The 24,009-nt window shown below is 45.9% G+C and overlaps 2 protein-coding genes and 1 long non-coding RNA gene across 4 annotated transcripts in view; 2 read left to right on the top strand and 1 right to left on the bottom strand.

Moving 5' to 3' along the window:
* DNAJC7 (DnaJ heat shock protein family (Hsp40) member C7) overlaps positions 1–4,051 on the bottom strand; it is a 37,053-nt gene extending 33,002 nt beyond the window's left edge. Inside the window, exon 1 of the mRNA XM_081166537.1 lies at positions 3,782–4,051. Coding sequence (XP_081022663.1) covers positions 3,782–3,909 — 128 coding nt within the window. The 5' untranslated portion in view covers positions 3,910–4,051. The remainder of the gene's footprint in view (positions 1–3,781) is intronic.
* Positions 1–24,009, top strand: part of LOC308571476 — a 379,389-nt gene that overhangs the window by 159,976 nt on the left and 195,404 nt on the right. The gene's annotated exons all lie outside the window — the stretch shown is intronic.
* On the top strand, positions 5,944–20,019 carry NKIRAS2 (NFKB inhibitor interacting Ras like 2). 2 transcript variants are annotated; one of them, XM_081166950.1, is made up of 4 exons: positions 5,944–6,047; positions 7,568–7,698; positions 11,810–12,051; positions 17,413–20,019. In XM_081166950.1, the coding sequence occupies exons 2-4, from the start codon at positions 7,605–7,607 to the stop codon at positions 17,650–17,652; spliced, it is 576 nt and encodes a 191-aa protein (XP_081023076.1). In that variant the 5' UTR covers positions 5,944–6,047; positions 7,568–7,604; the 3' UTR covers positions 17,653–20,019. The 2 variants fall into 2 exon arrangements, with proteins under 2 accessions (XP_081023076.1, XP_081023077.1); XM_081166951.1 differs by lacking the exon at positions 5,944–6,047 and adding an exon at positions 6,464–6,554.

The following is a 24,009-nucleotide window of genomic DNA, read 5'->3' as shown; positions in this document are numbered from 1 at the left end:
GAAAAGAAGCCCTACCATTTTGTCCTTTTTTGAACTTGCTTACAATATTGGCTTTTCCAAGGAGCATTTGCAGGGAATTCCAGAGGTACTAATAACCTAATGTGACTCTCAGCCATTCATAATGTCACCTTTTGCGGCCGTAACCAGGATCACCCAAGCTATGTTGTACTGCTGTGGCTTTCAAGTTTCAGAGAACCCTTTCTATATTGAGTTACCTGCTGAAGAACAAGATTGGGGAATGCATTTGGGGAAGCAGTTAGCACATGTAGGGCACTGGCAAGGCCTACTTGGTGAGTTTTGCTTTGTTTAAAAAGGAGTATTGTTAAATACTGTCTTGCATCTGCACATAAAGGAAGAGACGAGTAATGACAGGGAAACAGTTCGGTGTTTTCTGCAGTTAATACTCTTCTCATTAAAGAAACCCCTAATAAGCTTCCAAGCAACCACAGAGCACCCCCTACTATACCATTTAAAAATTCACACAACAACAGTACCAGGTGTAGTTTAAAGGGGGGGAGGAAGGAAGTTTTTGTCTCCTTTCTTTTCTCAAAACAGTGACCTCATGCCCTGGTATGCCAAAGTGATCTGTTAGAAAGTTTAAGGGCAGAGCCATTGGGTAGCATCTAACAAAGTTGTTCTGTTAGCGCAATAACGTCCACCTGCACAACGGATGGGACTTCTTCACCCTCTTCTATCCCGATGCCCTGCAAATCTCTGAAGCGGGGTGTGTGTGTGTGCGTGTGCAGGGAGAGGACAACTTCTTTGAAGACAGCCCATTGCTTCCAGACATATCCTCTGGATCTTTGTGTGGGCAACAAGAGACCATACGGTACTCCTTATGACTAGGGTGGGGGTGGTTTAGTAGCTGCTGCTACTTTTGGAGAATCAGCCTGGGCTTTGCCTATGGGAAGCTAACATTCAAACCCCACCTAAGCCATGAGCTCACCAAGGGCACATCACTCTTTCTCACTCGAGTCTAACCCATTTTACCAGACTCCCTTAAGGAAAAACCACATTGTTTACCTTTTGCAAAATGGTTAATCACAAGTGCTGTGAGTCAAACTGGGAGCAGGACAGCTAAATTAACCGTTCCCTATCTCTCATTACTGTAATAACTGTGGCACACCCCAAGACCGTAGGGCAGGAAAAAAGTCCAAAGAAACACGTGCCATTTCCTTTCCCCACAAAAATCTCATTCAGTTAAGTTAGGCAGCCAGAAGAGGATTTTTTCCCCTTCTGTCACATCTCCCTGCTCATTCGGTCAGACAAGGTCACCGCTCCAGTGGTTACCCTGGAAGTTGCTACTATACTTAATCAGATGACTAGTCTATGTAGCTCATTCTTATCTACTTTACACTGAAAGGCAGTTGCTGTCCAGCATTTCAGATACAGTGGTACCTCGGGTTAAGTATTTAATTCATTCCGGAGGTCCATTCTTAACCTGAAACTGTTCTTAACCTGAAGCACTACTTTAGCTAATGGGGCCTCCTGCTGCCAATGTACCGCCGGAGCCCAATTTCTGTTCTCATCCTGAAGCAAAGTTCTTAACCTGAGGTACTATTTCTGGGTTAGCGGAGTCTGTAACCTGAAGCGTATGTAATCCGAGGTACCACTGTACATGCTACCCCCATCAGTCTTACTTGGGAGATATCAGGGATTGAACTTGGGAGCTTTTGGCCGTCCAGATCTTGCTGAATGACAACTCCCATCATCCCTGCAAACACAGCCAAAGGCCAGGTATGGTGAGCGTTGTAACGCAGCAACATCTGGAAGGCCAAAGGTTTCCTGGACCTGATGCAAAGTGTGAGATCTAGCCATTCCCTCACAGAGAACAAATCACAAGTTCTTGAACTGTTATCCGAAACTCTCCGCAAACCACGACTCAAGGGCAATCAGTTTTCACAATATACCTCTGGACTAGTCACTGACTTAGCCACAAGATAAGTTTAAAATATTTATTTTTCTCCCCAAAGAACAGACCTGGCTGTAAGCCAACCAGGCTTATAAGTGAGAAACGAGTGGAAGGTTAAACCCTCATTTCTATTGAAGCAGTCTTCTAGTCACTTTCGTAAAACAATTGATTGCTTCCACTTAACACCAGACTTGCAACTTTTATCCACAAGATGGGGAAATGCAGTGTCCCACCAAATATTTCAAACTGGAGCTCCAATTAGTTCTCTGCAATAAGTGAACTGATACAAACCAACCAGAAACACCAATATGGTATTCATCCCCATTTATAGAAGCTGTATGGCAACTTCCCATTGGAAGAACAGCTTTGATCCATCCCCAACCCGAGAGGGCACCCCATGCTCCACTCATCACACTGTCAAAAGCACATGCCTTCTCCCAAAGAATCTTGGGAACTGTAGTTTACCCCTAACAGAACTACAATTCCCACCACCCTTCAGTCCCCTGGATTCTTTACAGCTGCAGCGGTGTGTATGTGTTTTAAGCATATGATGTGTACGCCACCACAATCCCTAACCCCAACCTTCTCAAATTTTTACCCACTATGAGCACCATTAGCTGCCTTGAGCACCATTTTGTGGAAAGGTGGGAAATAAAGTTAACAAATAAAAATGAACCAAACAAATACAGTTACACTACGGCAATACTGGGTCATATGCCAAGGATCCCTGGCTTGTGAAGCACTTCAAGGACTTTGATAAATAGTAACGTAATCCTAAATACACTTAGAACTGCAGCATTAGGGAACAAGGCCCATTGAACTCTGCCTTAAGCGCACACATCAGGCTCAAAAGGGGATGAAGACTCCTGGGCTGAGCCTTGGGCTCTTTTGGGGACTAAATCCTACTGCTAAACCCTCACACATAGACACTTTAAAACCTCAAACACAGTGGTACCTCGGGTTAAGGACTTAATTCGTTCTGGAAGTCTGTTCTTAACCTGAAACTGTTCTGAACCTGAAGCACCACATTAGCTAATGGGGCCTCCTTGCTGCTGCCGCACCGCCAGAACACGATTTCTGTTCTCATCCTGAAGCAAAGTGGGTTAGCGGAGTCTGTAACCTGAAGCATATGTAACCCGAGGTACCACTGTACTGTATGGGACCAAGGACCCCTCTTGCACAATATGCTATTCCTAACGGTGTGCAGTTAAGAGGCTTCTACGAAGCCTAATAAGTGGAGAATTAAAGGAGGAACCTTCCAGGAACATAGTAAGCTGCCTTATACCAAGTCAGAACCGCTGCTCAGTACTGCCTACACTGGCTGGCAGCATTTCTCCGGGGTTTCAGCCTAGGAAGCCTCTCCCCAGCCCAACCTGGAGTTGCCAGCGGGGACTGAACTGGGGACCTTTCTCCTTGCAAGGCAGACTCTTGAGGGGTAGCCCCCCTCCCATGACTCACCCTCCCAGCACCTGGCATTTCAGAAGCAGCACACGGGTCTACACAGACCAGCCTCTCTCAACCTTTCCCACCCCCCAGGAGGTTGATGGACTACAGCTCCCATCACCCCCCTGGCCATCTAGGGATGATGTGAGTTGTAGGCCAGCGACACCTACAGGGAATACACACAATTAATTGGCTTTATCCTACGGTCCTTTGGGGGCACAGCTGACGACAATGCACCTCTCTCTCGCGCGCACCCCCCAACCCCCACTTACTTCCCCCTCCCTCACCTGCAGTGCAAGCCCCGCCCCTCGCCGCCTTCTCCCCTCCCCCACCCGCACACTGAGGCAGCCCCTCCCCCCTCCATGGGTCTCCCCCCCCCCGTGTGGGGAGTGTGCCTGGAGGGGGCCCTCGGGCGGAGGCCCTTACCTGCGCGTCCCCGCGTCCTCGTCCTCGTCGCTCAACATCGCCGGCCCCTCAGGGTGAGAAGGCGCCACCAGGTTCGCCGCCGCGGGCGTCATGATCACGTCGCACTCGCCTCCTCCCGCCGCCGCCATCTTGGCTTCCTTGTTGCAGGCGATCAACGGCCGGCGAGCCGGGAAGGGAGAGAGAAAAGGGAGAGAGAGAGAGCGGGAGAGCGAGAGCGAAAGGAGGACGGGAACGGAAGCTCACACGTCCACTTCCGAAGAACGAGTCGTGGCGGGTAGAACGCCCACTTCCGGCTTGGCTGAACAAGGAGTGGAAGGATTGGAGTCCGCCAAGAGGGAACCCCGGCTCCTCTTTTCCCCCCCTGTGTGGCGGGAGGAGCCCCCTCGACCCGTGAGAGTAATAAGCATAAAAGGGACTCAAAAGATGGGTAATTATTATTTGCCCGTGCTCACCAATCCAAATCTGATCTGTATCCGGAAATTTTTAATGTTTGACGTTTCATTATGTTTTTATGCGTGTTGGGAGACGCCCAGAGTGGCTGGGGCAACCCAACCAGATGGGTTGCATATTATTATTATTATTATTATTATTATTATTATTATTATTATTATTATTATTATTATTATTATTTTATTTATTATCAAGTTGTTATACATCATAATATGATGCTCCATGTCAGTCCACAAGTAAAAAATGATAATTGTTGCAACTGTTTTACTTTATTGCTATATGTTCACATACAACCAAGTTTGTAAGTCTGCATTTTTTTTTAATTTTACAAAATCAATAAAAGGACAATTTAAACAAGAAAAAAACAAAATCTGAGGCTGGCCTGTACTTACTGGGGCTTGTTGCTGGGATTGGGTTCCCTCAGTCCTTAATTATGCCTGTTTAGGAAGGAGTTTCGTTGAACTCAGCTGGATTCATCACTTTAAAGGGGGGAAAACCCTATGTAAAAGAACATAACTAACATTTTATATAAATATATTTGGTCACCCTGAGAAACACACCAGAAACACACCATATGGGCAGTGATAACTTTCCTATAGCCCTCATTTCCAACATCTGGTCCACTCAAAGCTTTAATCGGAACCTGCGGCCTGTCCAGATGCTGTTGGATTCCAACTCCCATCAGCCCCAACCAGCATGGTCAATGGTCAGGGATGATGGGAGCTGTAGTCCCAAAAAGTGGCTGGCTGCTGCAGGTTCTTCATCCCTGCTATATAGCTTCAGAACACTAGATTTTCCTTTAGCTAGCATTATTAATGGTGGCTTTTTATGGCTAATGGTTGTTAATAAACCTATCCTTCTCGACTAATGTATTTTTAGTCATCTTAGGGCTTGCCCACACTTCCTCTTGTGCTGTGCCTAGAAAGCATGGGTCCAAGAGGTTTTTAGGTTACCCCACCATTCTTGTTTGTTCTGATTCAGTGGTAAATCCGATCCAACTCCCATCAGTGGCTCCGATCTGGTGGAACGCTCTGTCACAAGAGACTAGGGCCCTGCGGGACTTGACATCTTTCCACAGGGCCTGCAAGATAGAGCTGTTCCACCAGGCCTTTGGCCAAGGCACAGTCTGACCCCCTCCTTTGGCAATCCTCACAGAACTCTAGCCCAATGGTTGCCATTAATTTGATTTTGAATTGATTTTAAAATGAATTGATTTTAGAATGCTGTGTTACTTTTATTGTTGTTAACCGCTCTGAGCCCAGCTTCGGCTGGGGAGGGCAGGATATAAATAATTTATTATTATTATTATTATTATTATTATTATTATTATTATTATTATTATTAACAGCAGGTTTTCCCAGGGGAAAGCAGCCAGTGGCTATCCACCTTGTGGCAGAGAATTCATAAGCTAATTGTGAAAAAATTACATACAGATGCACATAACCATTACATACAGCATACATACATACATACATACATACATACCCACATTACATACAGCACATAACCATTCTCTTTGTTGTAGTATTCCACCATTTCCCCCATCCCACAGAAATGCACACTGTGCACTATAAAACTCTTCCGCACTGTGCAATTTATGCTGCTGTCTTAAGTGTTCTGCATCTGAAGATCCCTTGACAATTACAGAGCATAGCAAAAGCAACATTTCACAAGCAACCCTAGATGGAGCTGTGGGCTGCATTCTTCTTTTTCTGCCACTTCTCCTAGCTCCGCTGACTTGTTGGCCCTCAGTTCCTCTCCAGGCTGAAGCTGAAGGCAGAAAGTAACGAAACAAAGGGTCAAGTGCCTTGGGAAGGTAAGTCTATATAGCCCCATGCAGGTGTGCACTGATCAGCCGGTCAGGATCAGCCGAACTTTCTCAGATGAAGCTCTCAAAACAGGATGCACCATTTAGAAAAGCATGATCAGTGTGGAATTGCATGCTCACGTCATACCAAGGGTTTATGCCACTCGTTTATGTGACAGCAAACCTGTGCACAGGCCCAACAGGGAACAGCCACCAGTCCAGGCTTTCTGGTTAGCATACCTAGAATCATAGAATCATAGAGTTGGAAGAGACCACAAGGGCCATCGAGTCCAACCCCCTGTCAAGCAGGAAACACCATCAGAGCACTCCTGACATATGGTTGTCAAGCGTCTGCTTAAAGACCTCCAAAGAAGGAGACTCCACCACACTCCTTGGCAGCAAATTCCACTGTCCACCTGTATGATGCACAAGGAAAAGAGTCTGGCAGTGCCTTGAAGAGGAATGCATTAGTTGTTGGCATAACCTTTTGTGAATCAGAGCCTACTTCGATGCAAGGTGAATCCTATGCTGGGCACGGAGTAAAAAGGATTAGGAATAGTGGGGCAAAAGTCTAGTGAAATTTGACACTTCTATGTGACGTAGAAAATGTATGCAAGATGAAAACAGCGACCTTTTTGCAACAACAATGAAAACTTTTCTTTTCTGTGCAATGCTTGCAATGGGCAAGAAACGCATGACTTGGACTCCTTAGCAGGTTTTGAATAAACACCCACAAGTTTATTAGTTGAATATATGATAGACAAGGCAAGGATATGTACAATTTTATAATATGCAGAGAATAATATGTGCAAAGAAACCAGAGAGGGGAGCTGAGGGAAGTCCTGGGTGGGAGAGGGAGGGATAGGGGAGGGGAAGGGAAAAAATAATGTAATTGAATGCCTGGATTGATAAATTGTTATGTTGAAACTGTTAAATATTTTTTTAAAAAAATAAATAAATGCATGGACATGATTAAATCAGATTGCAGGATAACATTTGATACATCGCAGCATTGGAACGATACATTCCTCAAATAATAAAATGTGTGAATCGGATTCGCAGAGCTGGAGATAAGTTTCTAGAGCTACTGACAGGGGTCAGTCGAAAGCAAGACTGCTGGACCTTGCAGTGTGTCTTTCCCTAGACGACTGATCCTTTTAGGGCCGCTTGCATTCCTGCTCACGCCCTTTCCCCCAATTTGTTGGTACAAACCTGGGCTCCAGGCAGCCTGGCTGTTCTGCTGGAAGTCCCTCCCTGAAACTCCAAAAAACAGCCTCAGGCACATAGCTCAGCAACAGAGTGTTTGTTCTGCATGCAGTTGATCCCAGGTTCAGACCCCTGCTCCTCTTGGTATGGCTGGGGACAGACTCCTGCCTTAAACCTTGGAAAGCCTCTGCCAGTCCGCATAGACCATACAGAGCTAGACAGACTGATGTCCTTTGGTGCTTCCTTTGCTCCTGCGCCCACACAGAGATGTGTGGGTGTTTGTATGCGTATGTATGTTTTCACCGCATGCCTTCCATTTGCAGCTTCTTGCATTCTTCCTCTCCCCCCACCGACCAGAAGATGGGGAAGAGCTGCAAAGTGGTAGTATGTGGGCAAGCGTCCGTTGGGAAGACCTCTATCCTGGAGCAGCTCCTCTATGGGAACCATGTAGTCGGTGAGTGTTGGCTTTCAGCTGGGCACAGCTCACTAGCCTTGCTTGTTCAGGCCTAAACCGGTTTTTAAGGCTAATTCAGACCCTCTCCAAGTGTCCCTATTTTCTGGGGACAGTCCTGGATTTACAGAAGCCGCCCCGGTTTCTGAGTTGATCCTGGAATGTCCTGCATTTCCTTAGGACATCCCTATTTTCATCAGAGAAATATTGGAGGGTATGGTAGGACGTCCCTGTTTTCACTGGAGAAATGTTGGAGGGTATGGAGATAAGGAACTATACAGCCTTTAGAAGACATCTGAAGGCAGCCCTGTATAGGGAAGTTTTTGTTTAAAGTTTAATTATGTTTTTATATATGTTGGACACCACTCAGAGATGGGTGGGGTAATAATAATAATAATAATAATAATAATAATAATAATAATAATACGTCCCATTTCCCCATTTTCATCAGAGAAATGTTAGAGGGTATGACTATCCTGCTTGTTCAAGCCTAAATCATTTTTTAAGGCTAATTTACTGTACAGAGCCACTGCGAAAATTAAAAAGCGTCTGTTGCTTGCCTATGTATATCCTGCACATCATTGGGGGTGATTCCAAGTGGCCAGGGAGAAAATATCCTAGCCTCAGTCCCATGTTTCTTGGGGTGTGTCACCTGTTTTACCACCCTTTGGCCTCAGCTCCAATGTTCTTCTCAGGCCCTGATTCACAAAAAGGTTGCAGCAAGAAGTAAAGTGTTTCTATCAGTTACTCTGTAGCTCCAGAATGAATGTCCCTCTCTCTCTCATTGGCGGGTCATCTGGAGAGGGTGCAGAATCCCACCTCTTCTGTCTGACCCACAGCTCAGCTGGTTAGTTCTTTTGTTAAGTGCCGTTCACTCTGTTTTGTTTATAAGGGGTTAATAATTATTTTTGATTCTCTGCACACTGCCTAGCGATGCAGCTTGAAGAATTAAATATATAGCCACCAGAAAGTTAACATGCAGTGCAGAATCGTGAGCAAAGTGGAAGTTCAGTTTGACTGGGTTACACGGAACCCAGGGAGAGGGGGAATTCGATGGGGTGTTAGGTAGGCAGGCAGGAGAACACAGACAGTTGGGTGTTTGCTAGGGGCCAAGGCTCGTTACCCTAGCAGTATTACCATTTCCACTTTGTAGAGAGCACCTAAGAAGATCAAATGCAGCATAAGATCATTCTCAGTTGGCAAACCCCACCTCTTTCAGGTTAAGGGCCCCCACAAAGGATACTGTTGTTGAGAGCTCCCAACCCATCCCCCAAATCCTGGAGTCTATACTGAGGGTGGGTAAAGGGCCGAAAGGCTGGTCGGCTGACAAAATTGAATTCTGGAGACAAAAACAAACAAAAAAACCCCATAGAGACAGAGTGTCAAGAAAAATGTGGAAAGAGTAGAGTGCTGCTGGCAGAAAAACTGCAGACAGGTGAGGCAGCTATGGAGTCTTACACAACAGGCAAATCTGTCTCAACCAGTCAGGAATATGGGGCAAACCAAATACTGCAGAAGACAGAAACCTTGGGCTGCATAGCAATTGCACTCAGGCTGCATTCTTCTTCTTTGGCGATCATTTGTAGCCGAGTCAGATTGTCTTCCATAAACACGGTTTTCACAATGAGTCTGTAAGTAACTGTGGAGGCCAATTCTGGATCCACACGTCCTTCTGCAGTGGGGACATTGGTTTCCGGGCAGGAGTTGATCACGGTGTAGATTTGCCAAGCGTGCCTTCCTCTTAGCACGTTTCTCCCTTGCGTCCTGCGTTTAAGCGTCTTCAAAGCCCATGACACCTTTGGTAAAGGCTGCTCTCCAGTTGGAGCGCTCGCAGGCAAGTGTTTCCCAATTGTTGGTGTTTATACTACATTTTTTTTAGATTTGCCCTGAGGCAGTCTTTAAACCTCTTTTGTTGACCACCAGCATTACGCTTTCCATTTTTAAGTTTGGAACAGAGTAGTTGCTTTGGAAGACAATAATCAGGCATCCACACAACATGACCAGTCCAACAAAGTTGATGTTGAAGAATCGTTGCTTCAACACTGGTGATCTTTGCTTCTTCAGTACACTGGCATTAGTTCGCCTGTCTTCCCAAGTTACTGACTTAAAGGGCAGCTAGGGGCTTATCCACATTTACTTTTCCTCCGATCTTTCCAGGCAATTAAAAGCTCTGTGTCTGAGCATCCTTTCTTTTCCTTTTTGCTCCAGAGCTTTCCCCACAAAAACTCGCTCTTTAAAGCTCAATCGGAGCAAACAGCAATCCGCAGAAAACCCAAACTGACATTTGCTCTGATTCAGCTTTAAGGAGCGGTTTTCGCAAGGAATGCTTGGAGCAAAATAACCCTGGGGTGCTTGGAGACAGATCTTTAAATCACAGACTTCTGCCTGGAAAGAGCAGGGCAAAAAGTACAGTGGTACCTCGGGTTACATACGCTTCAGGTTACATATGCTTCAGGTTACAGACTCCACTAACCCAGAAATAGTACCTCGGGTTAAGAATTTTGCTTCAGGATGAGAACAGAAATCGTGCTCCGGCAGCACGGCAGCAGCAGGAGGCCCCGTTAGCTAAAGTGGTGCTTCAGGTTAAGTACAGTTTCAGGTTAAGAATGGACCTCCAGAACGAATTAAGTACTTAACCCGAGGTACCACTGTAAGTGTGGATAAGCCCTAGGTCGTTCTTTTTCTTAATTCAGGTTGGAGCTGGTTTGAGGGGAAAACACACAAAAATGCAGTATTTCCTAAGAAATTAGAGAACACATATGGATAGTGTATACTATAATGTTTGCACTGCTTTCCAAAGCAGTGGTGGGAACAGACCCGATGCAGGGCAAATCGGAGTGTGGACACAGCCCTGGTCCCTGACACTAAGTATGGCAATCAGTCAGACCAAGAGTTGGTTCTCCCTGCCCCCAGCACAGGTCCAATTGTGTTTAACAGCTGCATGGCAGGCAGAAATCCAACAGGTGCTGCTTTTTCCTGGCATAGAGATGCACCAATGGCACTTTGCTTCAGTTATTTAGGGCCAAAGTGAATATGACATTAAATGCATCTTTGCCTTCAGTACAAAGTGGCTGTTTTGTTTTTAAAGGCAAATTCCATTAGCTTAGTAGGGCTAGTAGTTGCCAGATCAGGAGTGGAGAGAGCATGTAACCTTTTCCATATGGAATATCCCTCTTCTAGAACTGAGATTTGCATTTGGAGGAAATTATTCACAGGCACTAATGGAATATTTCTTCCATTGCTGATCGCAACTGCAGAGACATTTGCTTTTTTGGGTGGCCAGGGAGTTAGCAAAAGATTCTCTGGCTACTGTACAAAGTAAAGGTAATGGTGTTGGCCCATAAGAAAAATGAAAGAAAGGAGCATTGTATGGAAATAATGATCAGGTGGAATTTAGTAACTTGGTATGTCAAGAAAGGAAGTGGGGGTTCCTAGATTTGGAATAATTATAAAATAATTGCTATAAAGGAGGGAAAATTATCAATTAGATATGAATAGGCTCTTCTCTCTCATCTTTAAGCTTCGCAGGGTGCAAATAACTGTATTTAAATGAATTACATTATTTATATGTATTTTTAAAATTATGCAAAGCATAAGGTAAATATTGTGTATGCCGTATTTTTCTGTGTATAAGACGCCCCCATGTATAAGACACCCCCTATTTTGGGGGACTCCAAATTAAGAAAACACCCCTCAGCACTACCCGTGTATAAGGCGAGCCACAATTTTAAACCTATTTTTTTTGGTTAAAAAAAAACCCCTTAGTCTTATACACGGAAAAATACGGTAATTACACAATATTTTGTGAACATGTGTATGATATTTTCAATTTGTAAATAAAACCCTAAATCCATAGTAGGGTAGTACGTTTATTAGGCCAACTGCCGAAATATCACACAAGATTTTGAGTTCTCCAGAACTCCTAGTTTACCTGATGGAAGAGTTCTGGAGAACTCAAGAGTTTGCGTGTTATTTTGTTCTGGTTGGCCTAACAAAAGCACTGCTCCTGGCTGCTGCGAGTACGGAGAGAACGACTCCTTCCAAGAAAACACTCCCGATAATTTCTGCGTGTCCAGTAATTGCTGCCCTCTGTCCCTCGGTTGGCTGTGTGCAGGTTCAGAGATGATCGAAACCCAAGAGGACATTTATGTGGGCTCCATCGAGACGGACCGGGGGGTGCGGGAGCTAGTGCGCTTCTACGACACCCGAGGCTTGAGGGATGGGCTGGAATTGCCCAAGCATTGCTTCTCCTGCACCGATGGATACGTGCTGGTTTACAGCATTGACAGCAAGGAGTCCTTCAAGAGGGTGGAGATTCTGAAGAAGGAGATCGACAAGAGCAAGGATAAAAAGGAGGTTGGTGCGCTTACACTGAAAGGTGTGTGTGTGGGGGTCCTCAAGTGGGAGGTGGGCAACCTGTGGCCCTCCAGGTGCAGTTGGACTCCCATCAGCCCCATTCAAGATGGCCAGTGCAGTGGGATAACAGAGTCCCTTTGACAGCCATAATGTCGCCACTCCTGGTCTAGAGATCTCTGGCTTTTATTATATATTTATTTATTGAATTTATATACTGTGGTACCTCTGGTTACGAACTTAATTCGTTCCGGAGGTCCGTTCTTAACCTGAAACCGTTCTTAACCCGAGGTACCACTTTAGCTAATGGGGGAGGGGGCCTCCTGCTGCTGCTGCTGCCGCCGCATGATTTCTTTTCTCATCCTGGAGTAAAGTTCTTAACCTGAGGTACTACTTCCAGGTTAGCGGAGTCTGCAACCCGAAGTGTTTGTTACCCGAGGTGTTTGTAACCCGAGGCACCACTGTACCCGGAGGTCTCAGGGCGGTTCACAGAAAAGATCACAATATATAAAATCGAAAGGAAAACAATAATCCAATAACCTCCCCCCCACACACAAAAAAGAGCCACATTTTAAAAGGGTATAGGATGTCAATCAGATCAACCAAAGGCCTGGTTAAAAAGGAACGTTTTTGCCTGGCGCCTAAAGGTGTATAATGAAGGCGCCTTGGGGAGAGCATTCCACAGATGGGGAGCCACTGCAGAGAAGGCCCTGTTCTCGTGTTGCCACCCTCCGCACCTCTCGAGGAGGCGGCACACGAAGGAGGGCCTTGGAAGATGATCTCAGGGTCTAGGTAGGTTTATATGGAAAGAGGCGGTCCTTGAGGTATTGCAGTTCTGAGCCGCTTAAGGCTTTCTAGGTCAAAACCAGCACTTTGAATTGGGCCCAGAAACTAATTGGTAGCCTGTGCTGTTGGACCAGGATCGATGTAATATGCTCAAACCATCTTGTTCCGGTGAGCAACCTGGCCACTGAATTCTGCACTAGCTGAAGTTTCTGAACTGTCTTCAGAGGCAGCCCCACGTATAACACATTGCAGTAATCTAAACTTGAGTACAACAGTACTATCCCTGTCTAGATAGGGGCGTAGCTGGGCCACCAGCCGAAGCTGTTGGAAGGCACTCCGGGCCACAGAGGCCACCTGAGTTTTTGAACTTCCTTTCCTCCAACGCTTTACAGATTAGCATCACATGGTCATGGGGCGCAATCTAGGGGAGGGCAAGGCTCCCTCACAATTTTCAAGGAGGGGACCAGGCCGCCTCAAAATTCCACAGCAGCCATGCATTCACACTCTGTGGGACGTGCTTGCGCCGTGTGCGTAAGCCATGACATGTCAGTACGCACCATGAAGTGTGCACATGGCGTGCTTACGTCACACAGCCGTGGCCCCCTCAATCTCAAATGCGCTTGCCTGTACATCATATATTTAAACCAGAGGTCAGCAAACTTTTCCAGCAGGGGGCTGGTCCACTGTCCCTCAGACCTTGTGGGGGGCAAGACTATATTTTGGGAAGGGCGGGGAAATGAATGAATTCCTATGCCCTACAAATAACCCAGGGACATGGGTGGCGCTGCGGGTTAAACCACAGAGCCTAGGACTTGCCAATCAGAGGGTTGGCGGCTCGAATCCCCGCGATGGGGTGAGCTCCCGTTGCTCGGTCCCTGCTCCTGCCAACCTAGCAGTTCGAAAGCACGTCAAAGTGCAAGTAGATAAATAGGTACCGCTCCGGTGGGAAGGTAAACAGCGTTTCCGTGCGTTGCTCTGGTTTGCCAGAAGCGGCTTAGTCCTGCTGGCCACATGACCCTGAAGCTGTACGCCGGATCCCTCGGCCAATAAAGCGAGATGAGTGCTGCACCCCAGAGTCGGCCACGACTGGACCAAATGGTCATAGGTCCCTTTACCTTTACAAATAACCCAGAAATGCATTTTAAACAAAAGGACACATTCTACTCATGTAAAAACACGCTGATTCCCGGACCGTCCACAGGCCGAATTTAGATGGCGATTGGGTCTTAGTTTGCCTACCCATGATTTAAAGCATATTTAAAGCATGTGATTTCCCCACAAAGCATCCTGGGAACAGTAATTTGTTAAGGGTTCTGGTAATTATAGCTCTGTGAGGGGCATGAGAGGTCATGTGCTTTAACTATACGGTGTGGAAGAGATGCCACAGATTCTCTTGCATGCTGTAAAGGGCCTGTCTTCAACTGACGGGTCAGTTCCCGCTACAAGGTCGCGGCTCGATTTAAAGTGAGTCATGGAAAAACATGAGGACTGTTGCTGAGGAGAGGAGCGAAGAATGCACTCTGGGGCTCAGGTCTGGCTAGTCTCTCAGGTCGGGCAAGCTTTGGGAATATTTGGGTCAAGGCCTGCAAAAACAATAACAGCTGTGTTTGAGGGCCATAAACTAACACGTGAGGGGAAAACCAATAAGCACTTTTAAACTTGCATCAAAAAGCTTTCAGCCACAGTGCCTTTTGAAAAACATGATGAAACCTTGAACTGATTTGAATGCAATTGCCAGAGAAAAATGTGTAATAATTACATGTAATAGCCAGCAGAGCCTGTATGTTTAGCTTGTAAGCAGTAGCTAAAAGGGCAAAAAAATACTGGTGTTTCCTCACCCCCTCACTCTGCAAAATAGACAGTATTTGCCCTCTTATTTTGAGTTTTGACATTTTAGCTCTTAAGAAATCCTTCTGCACTGTAAAACTTGTAATCAAATCACACGAGTGAATGGCAGTCTGGTAGAAGAATTCAGCTTAAGAATCATAGAATTGTACAGCTGGAAGGTACCCCAATAGTCATCTAGTGCAGAAATCTCACCTAAATCATATATGACAGAGGGTCGTCCAACTTCTGCTTAAAAACTTCCGAGGAAGAAGAGTCCACCACGTCTCTTGAGAGTCCGTTCCACTAAAAATCTTCTTCATTTGTTGTTCTGTGGGGACTCTAACTTCTGCCCCAGGGGACATTTAAAAATGGCTTCTCACTGCTAGCGGTTAGAATATTATATGCTCAAGAATGGAAGGTCAAAAAACTCCCAACCAAAGAACAATGGCGATATTGCTTGATTAAATATATGGAACTTGCAACTATGTCAGTGAGAATAAGGGTCCAAAATGAGAGAAGGATATGGGAAGAGTGGGAGTTTTGGGGGAGGATTTAAAGAGATACAATAAACTAATAAATTTCCAAGTAGGGTTAGAAATATGAACAGCAGTGAAAAACAGTACGGTAAGTGTTGTGGGGATTTGAACCACCGACTCTCTGATCGGCAAGCGCAAGAGATTCAGTGGTTTAGACCACAGTGCCACCCATGTCTCTTAAGGTGTACTTAAACCTACTTGGCACCAAAGGCAACAAGAGTTTTGAAGGGTTATTTATGATTGATTGTAAAAGGGCATTAAAAGAAACTTTTTCTGGTGACTTGCACATGGGGTATTTTTAACCTCTGTTTAGCTCGTCATAATTTCCTTAAACCCTGTTTTACTCTAGAGCAGGGTTTCCTAAACGTGTGTCTCCAGCTGTTTTCGGACTACAAATCTTCCCTTGCTAGCAGGACCAGTGGTCAGGGATGATGGGAACTGTAGTCCAAAAAAACCCAAGTTTGGGAAACTTTGCTCTAGAGTCATCTTGCTATGAGCATTCATAGATAATGCATTTAGGAGAAAGGCCAAAGGGGGAAAGGGTGTAGCTAGAGGAGAGGGTGTATTCTCCCCACTGCACCAGACTGACCAAGAAAAGCCACTAAAACCTCGAGCTGACCCTGAGCTAGGTCTAGCTATCATGTCCCATGAACTGAGATCACATCTTGTACTTTCCTGACAGGGGAAGGTTAGGTTGTTATTGCTGAACAAGCAACAAAACAGTCGGACTCTTTCCTGCTCCACAACCCCAGGCTTCCAGTCCTGCTCACTGACTCAGGTCCCTGGGAGTCGTTCCCACCAACTTCAGAGCTTCAAGGCACAGCTGCTACCATAAACACCAGTACAGTGGTACCTCGCAAGACGAATGCTTCGCAAGACAAAAAACTCGCTAGACGAAAAGGGTTTTTTGTTTTTTGAGCTGCTTCGCAAGACGATTTTCCCTATGGGCTTGCTTCGCAAGACAGAAACGTCTTGCAAGTTTGTTTCCTTTTTCTTAACACTGTTAATACAGTTGCGACTTGACTTCGAGGAGCAACTGATAGAACGCAATGTGGTAGCCTTTTTTGAGGTTTTTAAAGACTTTGGTGATTTTTGAAACTTTTCCAAAACTTTCCCGACACCGTGCTTTGCAAGATGAAAAAAATCGCAAGACGACAAAACTCGCGGAATGAATTAATTTCGTCTTGCGAGGCACCACTGTACTCAAGTGGAGAAACTGCCTCCCTCCCCTTGGCTTTTGAGCCTGACCAAACTATTGATAAAGGAAATTATTTCGTTTTTGCCTTTATGCCCCACCTTTTCTCCAAGGAGCTCAAAGTAGTGTACATGGCGTAGTATACCTGAAGGAGCGTCTCCACCTCCATCATTCAGCCTGGACACTGAGGTCCAATGCCAACAGACTTCTGGCCGCTCCCTCACTGCGAGAAGTGAGGTTGGAAACCAGGCAGAGGGCCTTCTCAGTAGTGGCACCCGCCCTGTGGAATGCCCTCCCATCAGACGTCAAGGAAATAAGCAACTATCTGACTTTTAGAAGGCAGCCCTGTTTAGGGAAGTTTTTAAGGTTTGATGTTTTATCGTGTTTTTAATATTCTGTTGGGAGCCACCCAGCGTGGATGGGGTATAAATAATAATAATAATACACAGTTCTCTTCCTCCTCATTTAATCCCCATAACAACCCTGTGAGGCTGGTTAGGCTGAGAGGCAGTGATTGGCCCAAGGTTACCCAGCAAGCTTCATGGCCAAAGGAGATTTGAACCCCGGTCTCCCAGGTCCTAGCCCATGGGTGGGCAAACTAAGGCCTGGGGGCTGGATCCGGTCCAATCGCCTTCTAAATCCGGCCTGCTGATGGTCCGGGAATCAGCGTGTTTTTACATGAGTAGAATGTGTCCTTTTATTTAAAATGCATCTCTGGGTTATTTGTGGGGCATAGGAATTCTTTCATCCCCCCCCCCATAGTCCGGCCCCCAAGGTCTGAGGGACAGTGGACCGGCCCCCTGCTGAAAAAGTTTGCTGACCCCTGTACTAGTCCAACACTGTTTAACAACTATACCACACTGGCTATACAAGAATGGAACTTGCCTATAACTGGTTGCCCCTCTATCCTGCTTCCTTAATCTGGTGACGGAGGAAGGGCCCACCAGCCTTGCTTATGTGCAGATCTGTGCATTTCTCATTGTTTCACACAAACTTGTCGTTTTGTTCCGTTTGCGACAGGTCACCATCGTGGTCTTAGGCAACAAGTGCGACTTGCAGGAGCAGAGACGCGTGGACCACGACGCAGCGCAACACTGGGCCAAGGCCGAGAAAGTGAAACTGTGGGAAATCTCCGTCGCCGACCGCCGGACCCTCATCGAGCCCTTTGTCTACCTTGCCAGCAAGATGACGCAGCCGCAGAGCAAGTCCGCCTTTCCGCTCAGCCGCAAGAACAAAAGCAGTGGTTCCGTGGACGGGTGACTCGGGAGCTGTGCCCGCTGTACCTCGTGGACCTGCATGCGCATAGGGCTGTCCTTACCTTGAGCCAATGTGAAAAGGGAACACCCAGTAGCAGATACCTGATGAGCCACTTCTTTCCTTCCTCTCTTTGCATGTTCCCCCCTCTTTTTTTTTAAAAAGGAGAACACCACAAGTACACAGTGGACACCACTTTTGACTTGAATGGGGGGAAAATGTCTGAAGCTGACACCACATGCCTGAGTCAAGTGCCAACAGGTGTGTTGTGTGATAAAAAGAGCGCAGCCTGGTTGCTGTCACGGGTTAGGGGCACATTGGTGGCTTAAAACACAGTGAGGTTGCTTTCTCCTCACTGAGATTCAAGTCCGCATTTTTACAGAGAGAGGGTGGGGATGTCTTAACCTGAGGCATGTTACCTGATCTGTTTTCCTGCATCCAAAGCAAAGTATCCCATTCGATGAAGTTGTCATCTGAATGTGCAGTGGCTTTCACAAGTGTACACACCTCAGCTTATGTTTCCAGTGGGGTGGGCGTTGGTTTGAGACGAGGGGGAAACACCACACGGCAGTATTTCTCAAGAAACTACAGGATACAGATGGATTGCGGCTAACGTGTATTTGGCTTCAGACACGACACGAATGGTGGAAGTGCCACTGGAGTCAGAGGAAGTGGTAATGTGTACCCAGCCATGGTTGAATTTTCAACCATGTTTGGAGCCATTCTTATTTTCCAAGCGGCTTTGATATTAGCCTTGAGAACCTGTGTTAAGGGTACCAAATTTTTCCTTTTGATTTGGGTCCCGAAGAGCAGCATGAGCAGCAGAGAGGGGAGTCTTCCTTGACCGACCCCATTTCAGTGGTGACCCTGATTCAGTTCCCTTCCCTTACTTCTCCTCCTGCCCGCCAAGGGAGGATGAATGCTATAGGGTGAAGCTGCAAGGCTATGGGGGGAATGAGGACAGTGGAATGTGCTGTTCAACATGGGAGCAAGCTCATGGCCAAGCTAATCTGTTATCTCCCAGACTTCTGGGCTAGCAGGAAATATCTGCAGAAAGGCTTGTATTTGTTTATTGAGAAGAGAATGCTGAGTAATTGCGGATGGAAGAAAAGCAAACAGTGAAATGCCTTAAGTTCAAGGCTGATCCTGGTGCGACTGCACTTCCTAACGATTAGTTTCCAGGCCCAATTCAGAGTGGTGGTTTTGACCTATAAAGCCTTAAACGGCTCAGGACCGCAATAGCTCAAGGACCGCCTCTTTCCATATGAACCGACCCGGATCCTGAGATCATCTTCTGAGGCCCTCCTTCATGTGCCTCCTCCTCGAGAGGTCATGAGAACGGGGCCTTCTATGCAGTGGCTCCCCATGTGTGGAATGATCTCCCCAGGGAAGTTCGCCTGGTGCCTTCATTATACACCTTTAGGCACCAGGCAAAATCGTTCCTTTTTAACCAGGCCTTTCTTTGATTTGATTGACATCCAATGCCCATTTAAAATGTGTTTTTTTGGGGGGAGGGAGTTATTGGGTTGTTTTTATTTTGATTATATATTTTGTGGTTTTATATTTTGATTTTATTTTGTGAACCGCCCTGAGACCTACAGGTATAGGGCAGTATATAAATTCAACAAACAAACAAACAGACAGACGTATGGGGAAAGTGTCATCCCAGGAATGGGATTTAACGCTTTAGGAAAGCCGATTTTGGTTAAATAGATTGCTCAGTTGGGTAGAATGTGGTGCTCATAATGCCAAGACCGCAGGTTTGATCCCTGTATGGGGCAGCTGCATATTCCTGCACAGATGATCCTCAGGGTCCCTTCCAACTCTACAATTCTATGATTGTATATATATTTAAAAACACTCCAGTACATGAGATGGGTTTGATTTTGGACATCTCATGAATAGCTTTTCCAAACATAGTGACCTTGCTTTCCCAATCTGGTTTAGGAACAGTTATAAGCAATTTCTTGGACAGCTGGCATCAAATTAAGACTGCAATCCTATACATACTTACTTGGAAGTAAACTCCACCGAGCGATGTCCAAGGAAAGATCACTACTTAGGTGGGATCAAGAACGAAGGTATAATAGTCGTCCAGAGATCGCTGGTTATGATAACAGCTAATAAGTGTATTGGAATCCTTTTAGCTCTGGTGTGTAAAACTATTATGAGGAATGCAGAATATATTATTACTTCTTTTATTAATAAAAGTTTTAAGTTATTGCACTTTCTTCCTGCACACTGAAAACTGGTGTCTTCCACCGAGGTGATAGTTAGGCTGCATGTTTATTTGGGCGATATGCAAATATATGTAAACCAACTGGTTTTGCAAAATATAATTGGCCACCCAAAAATAAATAAATCTGTAACCAATGAGCAGCCCTGGCACTTTGTTCCTGTTCAAGAATGGTAGAATCTGGACAAGCAGCTGAGCTCAGAGATGCACTGACCTACATAAAGGCTACAGAGGATTTGAGACCATCACGGTCACTCCCTTCTACTTATTGCTAGATTTGTAACATTAGAAATTTAAACACACACACACACACTACAGATGTGGAGTAGGGGTGGCATCTGAGAATTGTAGTTCAGCAACCCTCTGCAGGAGCAGATTGCCCCCCTCAATATAAGGGTTAAACCTAGAATTGAACCCTTCATCCTAGATGCCGTTTTCCATATCCAGACGTATATTTCTTTTGTATAGGGGAAGAGATTCCACCCAGCGGCAATTTGAAGTGGTGCAGTCCAGATTTACAGCCCCATTTTGCTGACTTGTGTAGACCAGTTTGTGTAGACCTTAGACCCGAGCTCACTCTACCCATTTTACAATGCTGCTTCAATCTGCCGCAGAGCCAGAGAGAAAACGGGTTGCAAACTCCAACGCCAACAGGCAATGCAAACTCGCAATGGATACATGAAAGTCTGCTGAAGGGATTCAAAAGGCTCCGGACACTTTTTTGAGGTGGCTGCAGATCACACTATGCCAGTCCAGCTGGTCTTGCCTGAGCCGCTCTCTGTCCCATCATCCGACAACAAACCAATGAGCCGAGAGTTGTTCTTCATTCACCTGTGTTCCATTTATTGACCAAGTAACACAGTAGAGCAATGGTTATCAAAATATTTTTTTTTTACTTAAATCTCAACATTTTTATATATTTATATATATAGTACATCAAAAATATACATTGAACCATCAGAGGGTGGAGTGGGGGAACAACGTACTGGCCCAAGTCCCTACATTTGTGTTGGGTTTTCCTTTCACTTTTTTGTTTTTTTAAGGATCAAACATGGTTACGTATCACTCCTTTTTTTTTTTAAAGAAGAAAAATTTACATTTTTGGGTAGGGTGGGGGCACACACACTACTGAGAGCTATGGCCTAGGCGCCCTACCTACTACCTGGAGTACATTATATGCTATGTTCAAAGGCATTAATGCTTTGGATACAAAGGAAAAAAGGGGCGACGGAAGAAAGCGTCCACATTGTGTTCCTAAAGCAGCCTCTTGCTATATTATTAGCAGAAGGAATGGCTTCAACGGGGTTAAAGTGCCGAGTGTTTCGAAACACCAGCGCCGGAGTGGGCAGCGGAGGGCAGCTGCCTTTAGGCCGAGAGTCTGGTCAGAAGGTTTTATGGCTTTATGCGAAATATTAAGGTAGCGAATGAAGCTGCAGGCAGCACCGCTGGGATTCGAAGTGTGCCCAGCGCTTGGCACGTAGCTCCCTACATTTCCCCAGACCTACCATTGTGAGCAGGGCAACGAAGAGCGAAGGCGGGAGAAACAAACCACGGGGCATGGGCAGGAAGATTTCCGAAAGGAAGGAAAGGAAGCACAGCCATAGGGACAACCAGTTGGCAAGCCTAGGTAGGACTACTCAGAAAGAGAGGCACAGCAATTGAGCTGTTATAGGACAATTCTGAACCATGAGGATGAGAAGCATGTTGATGAACCTAGAACCACAGAGAATGAAGATGAACCTAGAACCGCACAGAATGGAGATGAACCTGGAACCACATAGACTGGAGATGAACCTAGAACCACATAGACCGAAGATGAACCTAGAACACTTTATCAGGGAGAGAAAGGGAAGGAAGTGGTTTAAAGAGCAGCGATCTCTTGCTCGCTACTATTATAGCTCCAATGCCCTATTTTGCAAATGCTGACCGCTTGGTGAGATGTGTGTTGCTAGGTGTACGTTCTTCAGCCATTTTTGGAATGTAGCTTTACAAAAAGCCCAGTATGGGCTATGCAGATTTTTCTAGCTTGTAAATAAACAGCTCGTTATCAGGAATGCAAACATTTCACCTATTGGTAATTTGCATGATCTCTATCTTGCCCGATAAGGAATTGCTTGAAACTCAAAAAGTTTTCATACTCCTATGCCAACCTAGGGATGTCTTCACACCTTGTGAGCAAGTGTGCACCTTGTGAGCGAGTGTGTCGAGAGAGAGACAGTGGGAAGCTAACGCCAACTGCGGCTCCCTGGTGTGTATACACACTGTTTAAAATATGTGTCTGTCACATGTCCACATCGTTTTTCAAAAATATAGGTACCTGCAATGTATTTTCTGTTGTGCACATTACAGACGCAAAGAGTGAAGCAGCCCTAGGTTGGCCCAGTAAGGTATCTTAACCTACTTTGTATCTCCAGAAAGGGAAGCACAGTGATGCACCGTTGTAAAACCTGGAACAGAAAGCACAGTGATAGGCCAGATATCAGGAGGACTGAGAATAACACAGGGAAAGAGACATGAGCGATGGGCGTTATCTTTGGAGTGCCTCGACTTAGAAAGAAAAGCAGAGGGGAGCCCAGTGGACAAGCTAGTGGGTTGTTGAAATTAGGAAGGGTGGCATCAGCTAAAACGGAGAACCTTACAGAAAAGTAAACATTCAGGGGACCCTACAACAGAAAGGCATTGGTAACATCCAACAGAAACGGAAGAAGATGCAACAGGAAATCAAGAATGCTGGGGGTTGTGTTTTCAATCCATTTTGAGAGTATCATGCTACAGAAACATAGTTTGTTAACACCGTCCAAGTTTAGGTAGGAGACCCTCTCGTTCTACACGTGAGTTTCCTTCTCCTTAATCGAATCAGGCCCATTCTCTTTGTATGGGCAATGTAGAGCCATGGGGTGAAGGTGGCGTTCTTCCTTGGTGAGCAGAGGGTTCGAATCTCATGACTTTGCTGTGGTTTTAACATTGCCTAAACAAAGCAAGACTACAGGTCTACCGCATGAAGCAAAAATAACGGCAAATGGACGAAATAAAAACACATTTCTTACAGCAAACTCGCTGTGACTGCAGTTAAGGGGTAGGTGGGTACTATAAAAATAGTACCCACACCCATAAGTCTGTTTGCAGAGTCTGCTAATTGCTAGAGGGTTGGAGGCCAAGGGTACCTGTTCTCAGGGGTGATATTCTCATCACCAGCTCCCAGCGTATCAGCTCCTCTCCAGAAGTGTGCAAACTAGAAGTGCCCTGTCCAGTTTAGCACCAAAACAGACTCAATCCCCAAATGAGGTTAAAGTGTATACCTGTCATGACTCTTAAAACTTTCTAGGGCTTGTAACAAGCCCCCCCCCAGTCCTGAATGTAGTTCTCCCTGCTTTCTCGCATAATCTGCTAGCTCTCTTATCACCAAACCTGTCCTTTCTCTGCCTTCTAACAGAGGTGTGGGGGAATCTCTACTCTACAGGCCTAACTAGGTATAGCACAGGTTCCAATTTGGCTTGTGAGCCCGTTTCCCCCAAACCGTGCCCTCCTGCCTCACACCTGACTTCATCAGAGATATCGGCACTCCTAATGAGTGAAATTTCCCTGGGAAATGAATGGAGCAAAGGAGAAAGCACAGGTCAAGCGGGAAGCTGCTCAGACCCTTGCTTTCTAGGCAGTGGACAAGTGGAAGTGTGGACAAGGCCTGATCTGGAGGTTGGAGTGTGTGCCTTGGTGAAGTCTCGGGCACTAGCCAATTGGCATAATCCAAAGTGTGCTTGCAGAACTATCCCCCCCCCCCAACTTGGCACTGGAGAGAAAGACTTGCACTTGTCTTGAACATAGTGAAGATGCTTACAGACTGGCCCCTGCCCTCTACCAAAATTATATCTGTCCTCATCCCCAGGACTTAGCTACACTGGCAAAGAGAAAAACGCTTTACAATGGTGCCCCGCAAGACGAATGCCTCGCAAGACGGAAAACTCGCTAGACGAAAGAGTTTTCCGTTTTGGAGGTGCTTCGCAAAACGAATTTCCTATGGGCTTGCTTCGCAAGACAACAATGTCTTGCGAGTTCCTGCTGGTTCCCCCCCTTTTCCTAAGCCGCTTATCAGCTGATCCGATCAGCAGATAAGCCGCTAATAGCCGCTA

Source organism: Podarcis bocagei (assembly GCF_964188305.1).
Source record: "Podarcis bocagei genome assembly, chromosome: 13".
Lineage (NCBI taxonomy): Eukaryota > Metazoa > Chordata > Lepidosauria > Squamata > Lacertidae > Podarcis > Podarcis bocagei.
The sequence above is the reverse complement of the archived record's forward strand: the minus strand, read 5'-3'. Positions and strand labels throughout refer to the sequence as shown.

What these genes read in the sequence shown, in the direction of transcription:
- NKIRAS2 (XM_081166950.1), top strand. Translation starts at nt 7,605, where the DNA reads ATGGGGAAGAGCTGCAAAGTGGTAGTATGTGGGCAAGCGTCCGTTGGG. An exon ending in CTATGGGAACCATGTAGTCG is followed by an intron (nt 7,699 to 11,809) that starts GTGAGTGTTGGC and finishes GGCTGTGTGCAG; the next exon opens with GTTCAGAGATGATCGAAACC. An exon ending in AGAGCAAGGATAAAAAGGAG is followed by an intron (nt 12,052 to 17,412) that starts GTTGGTGCGCTT and finishes CGTTTGCGACAG; the next exon opens with GTCACCATCGTGGTCTTAGG.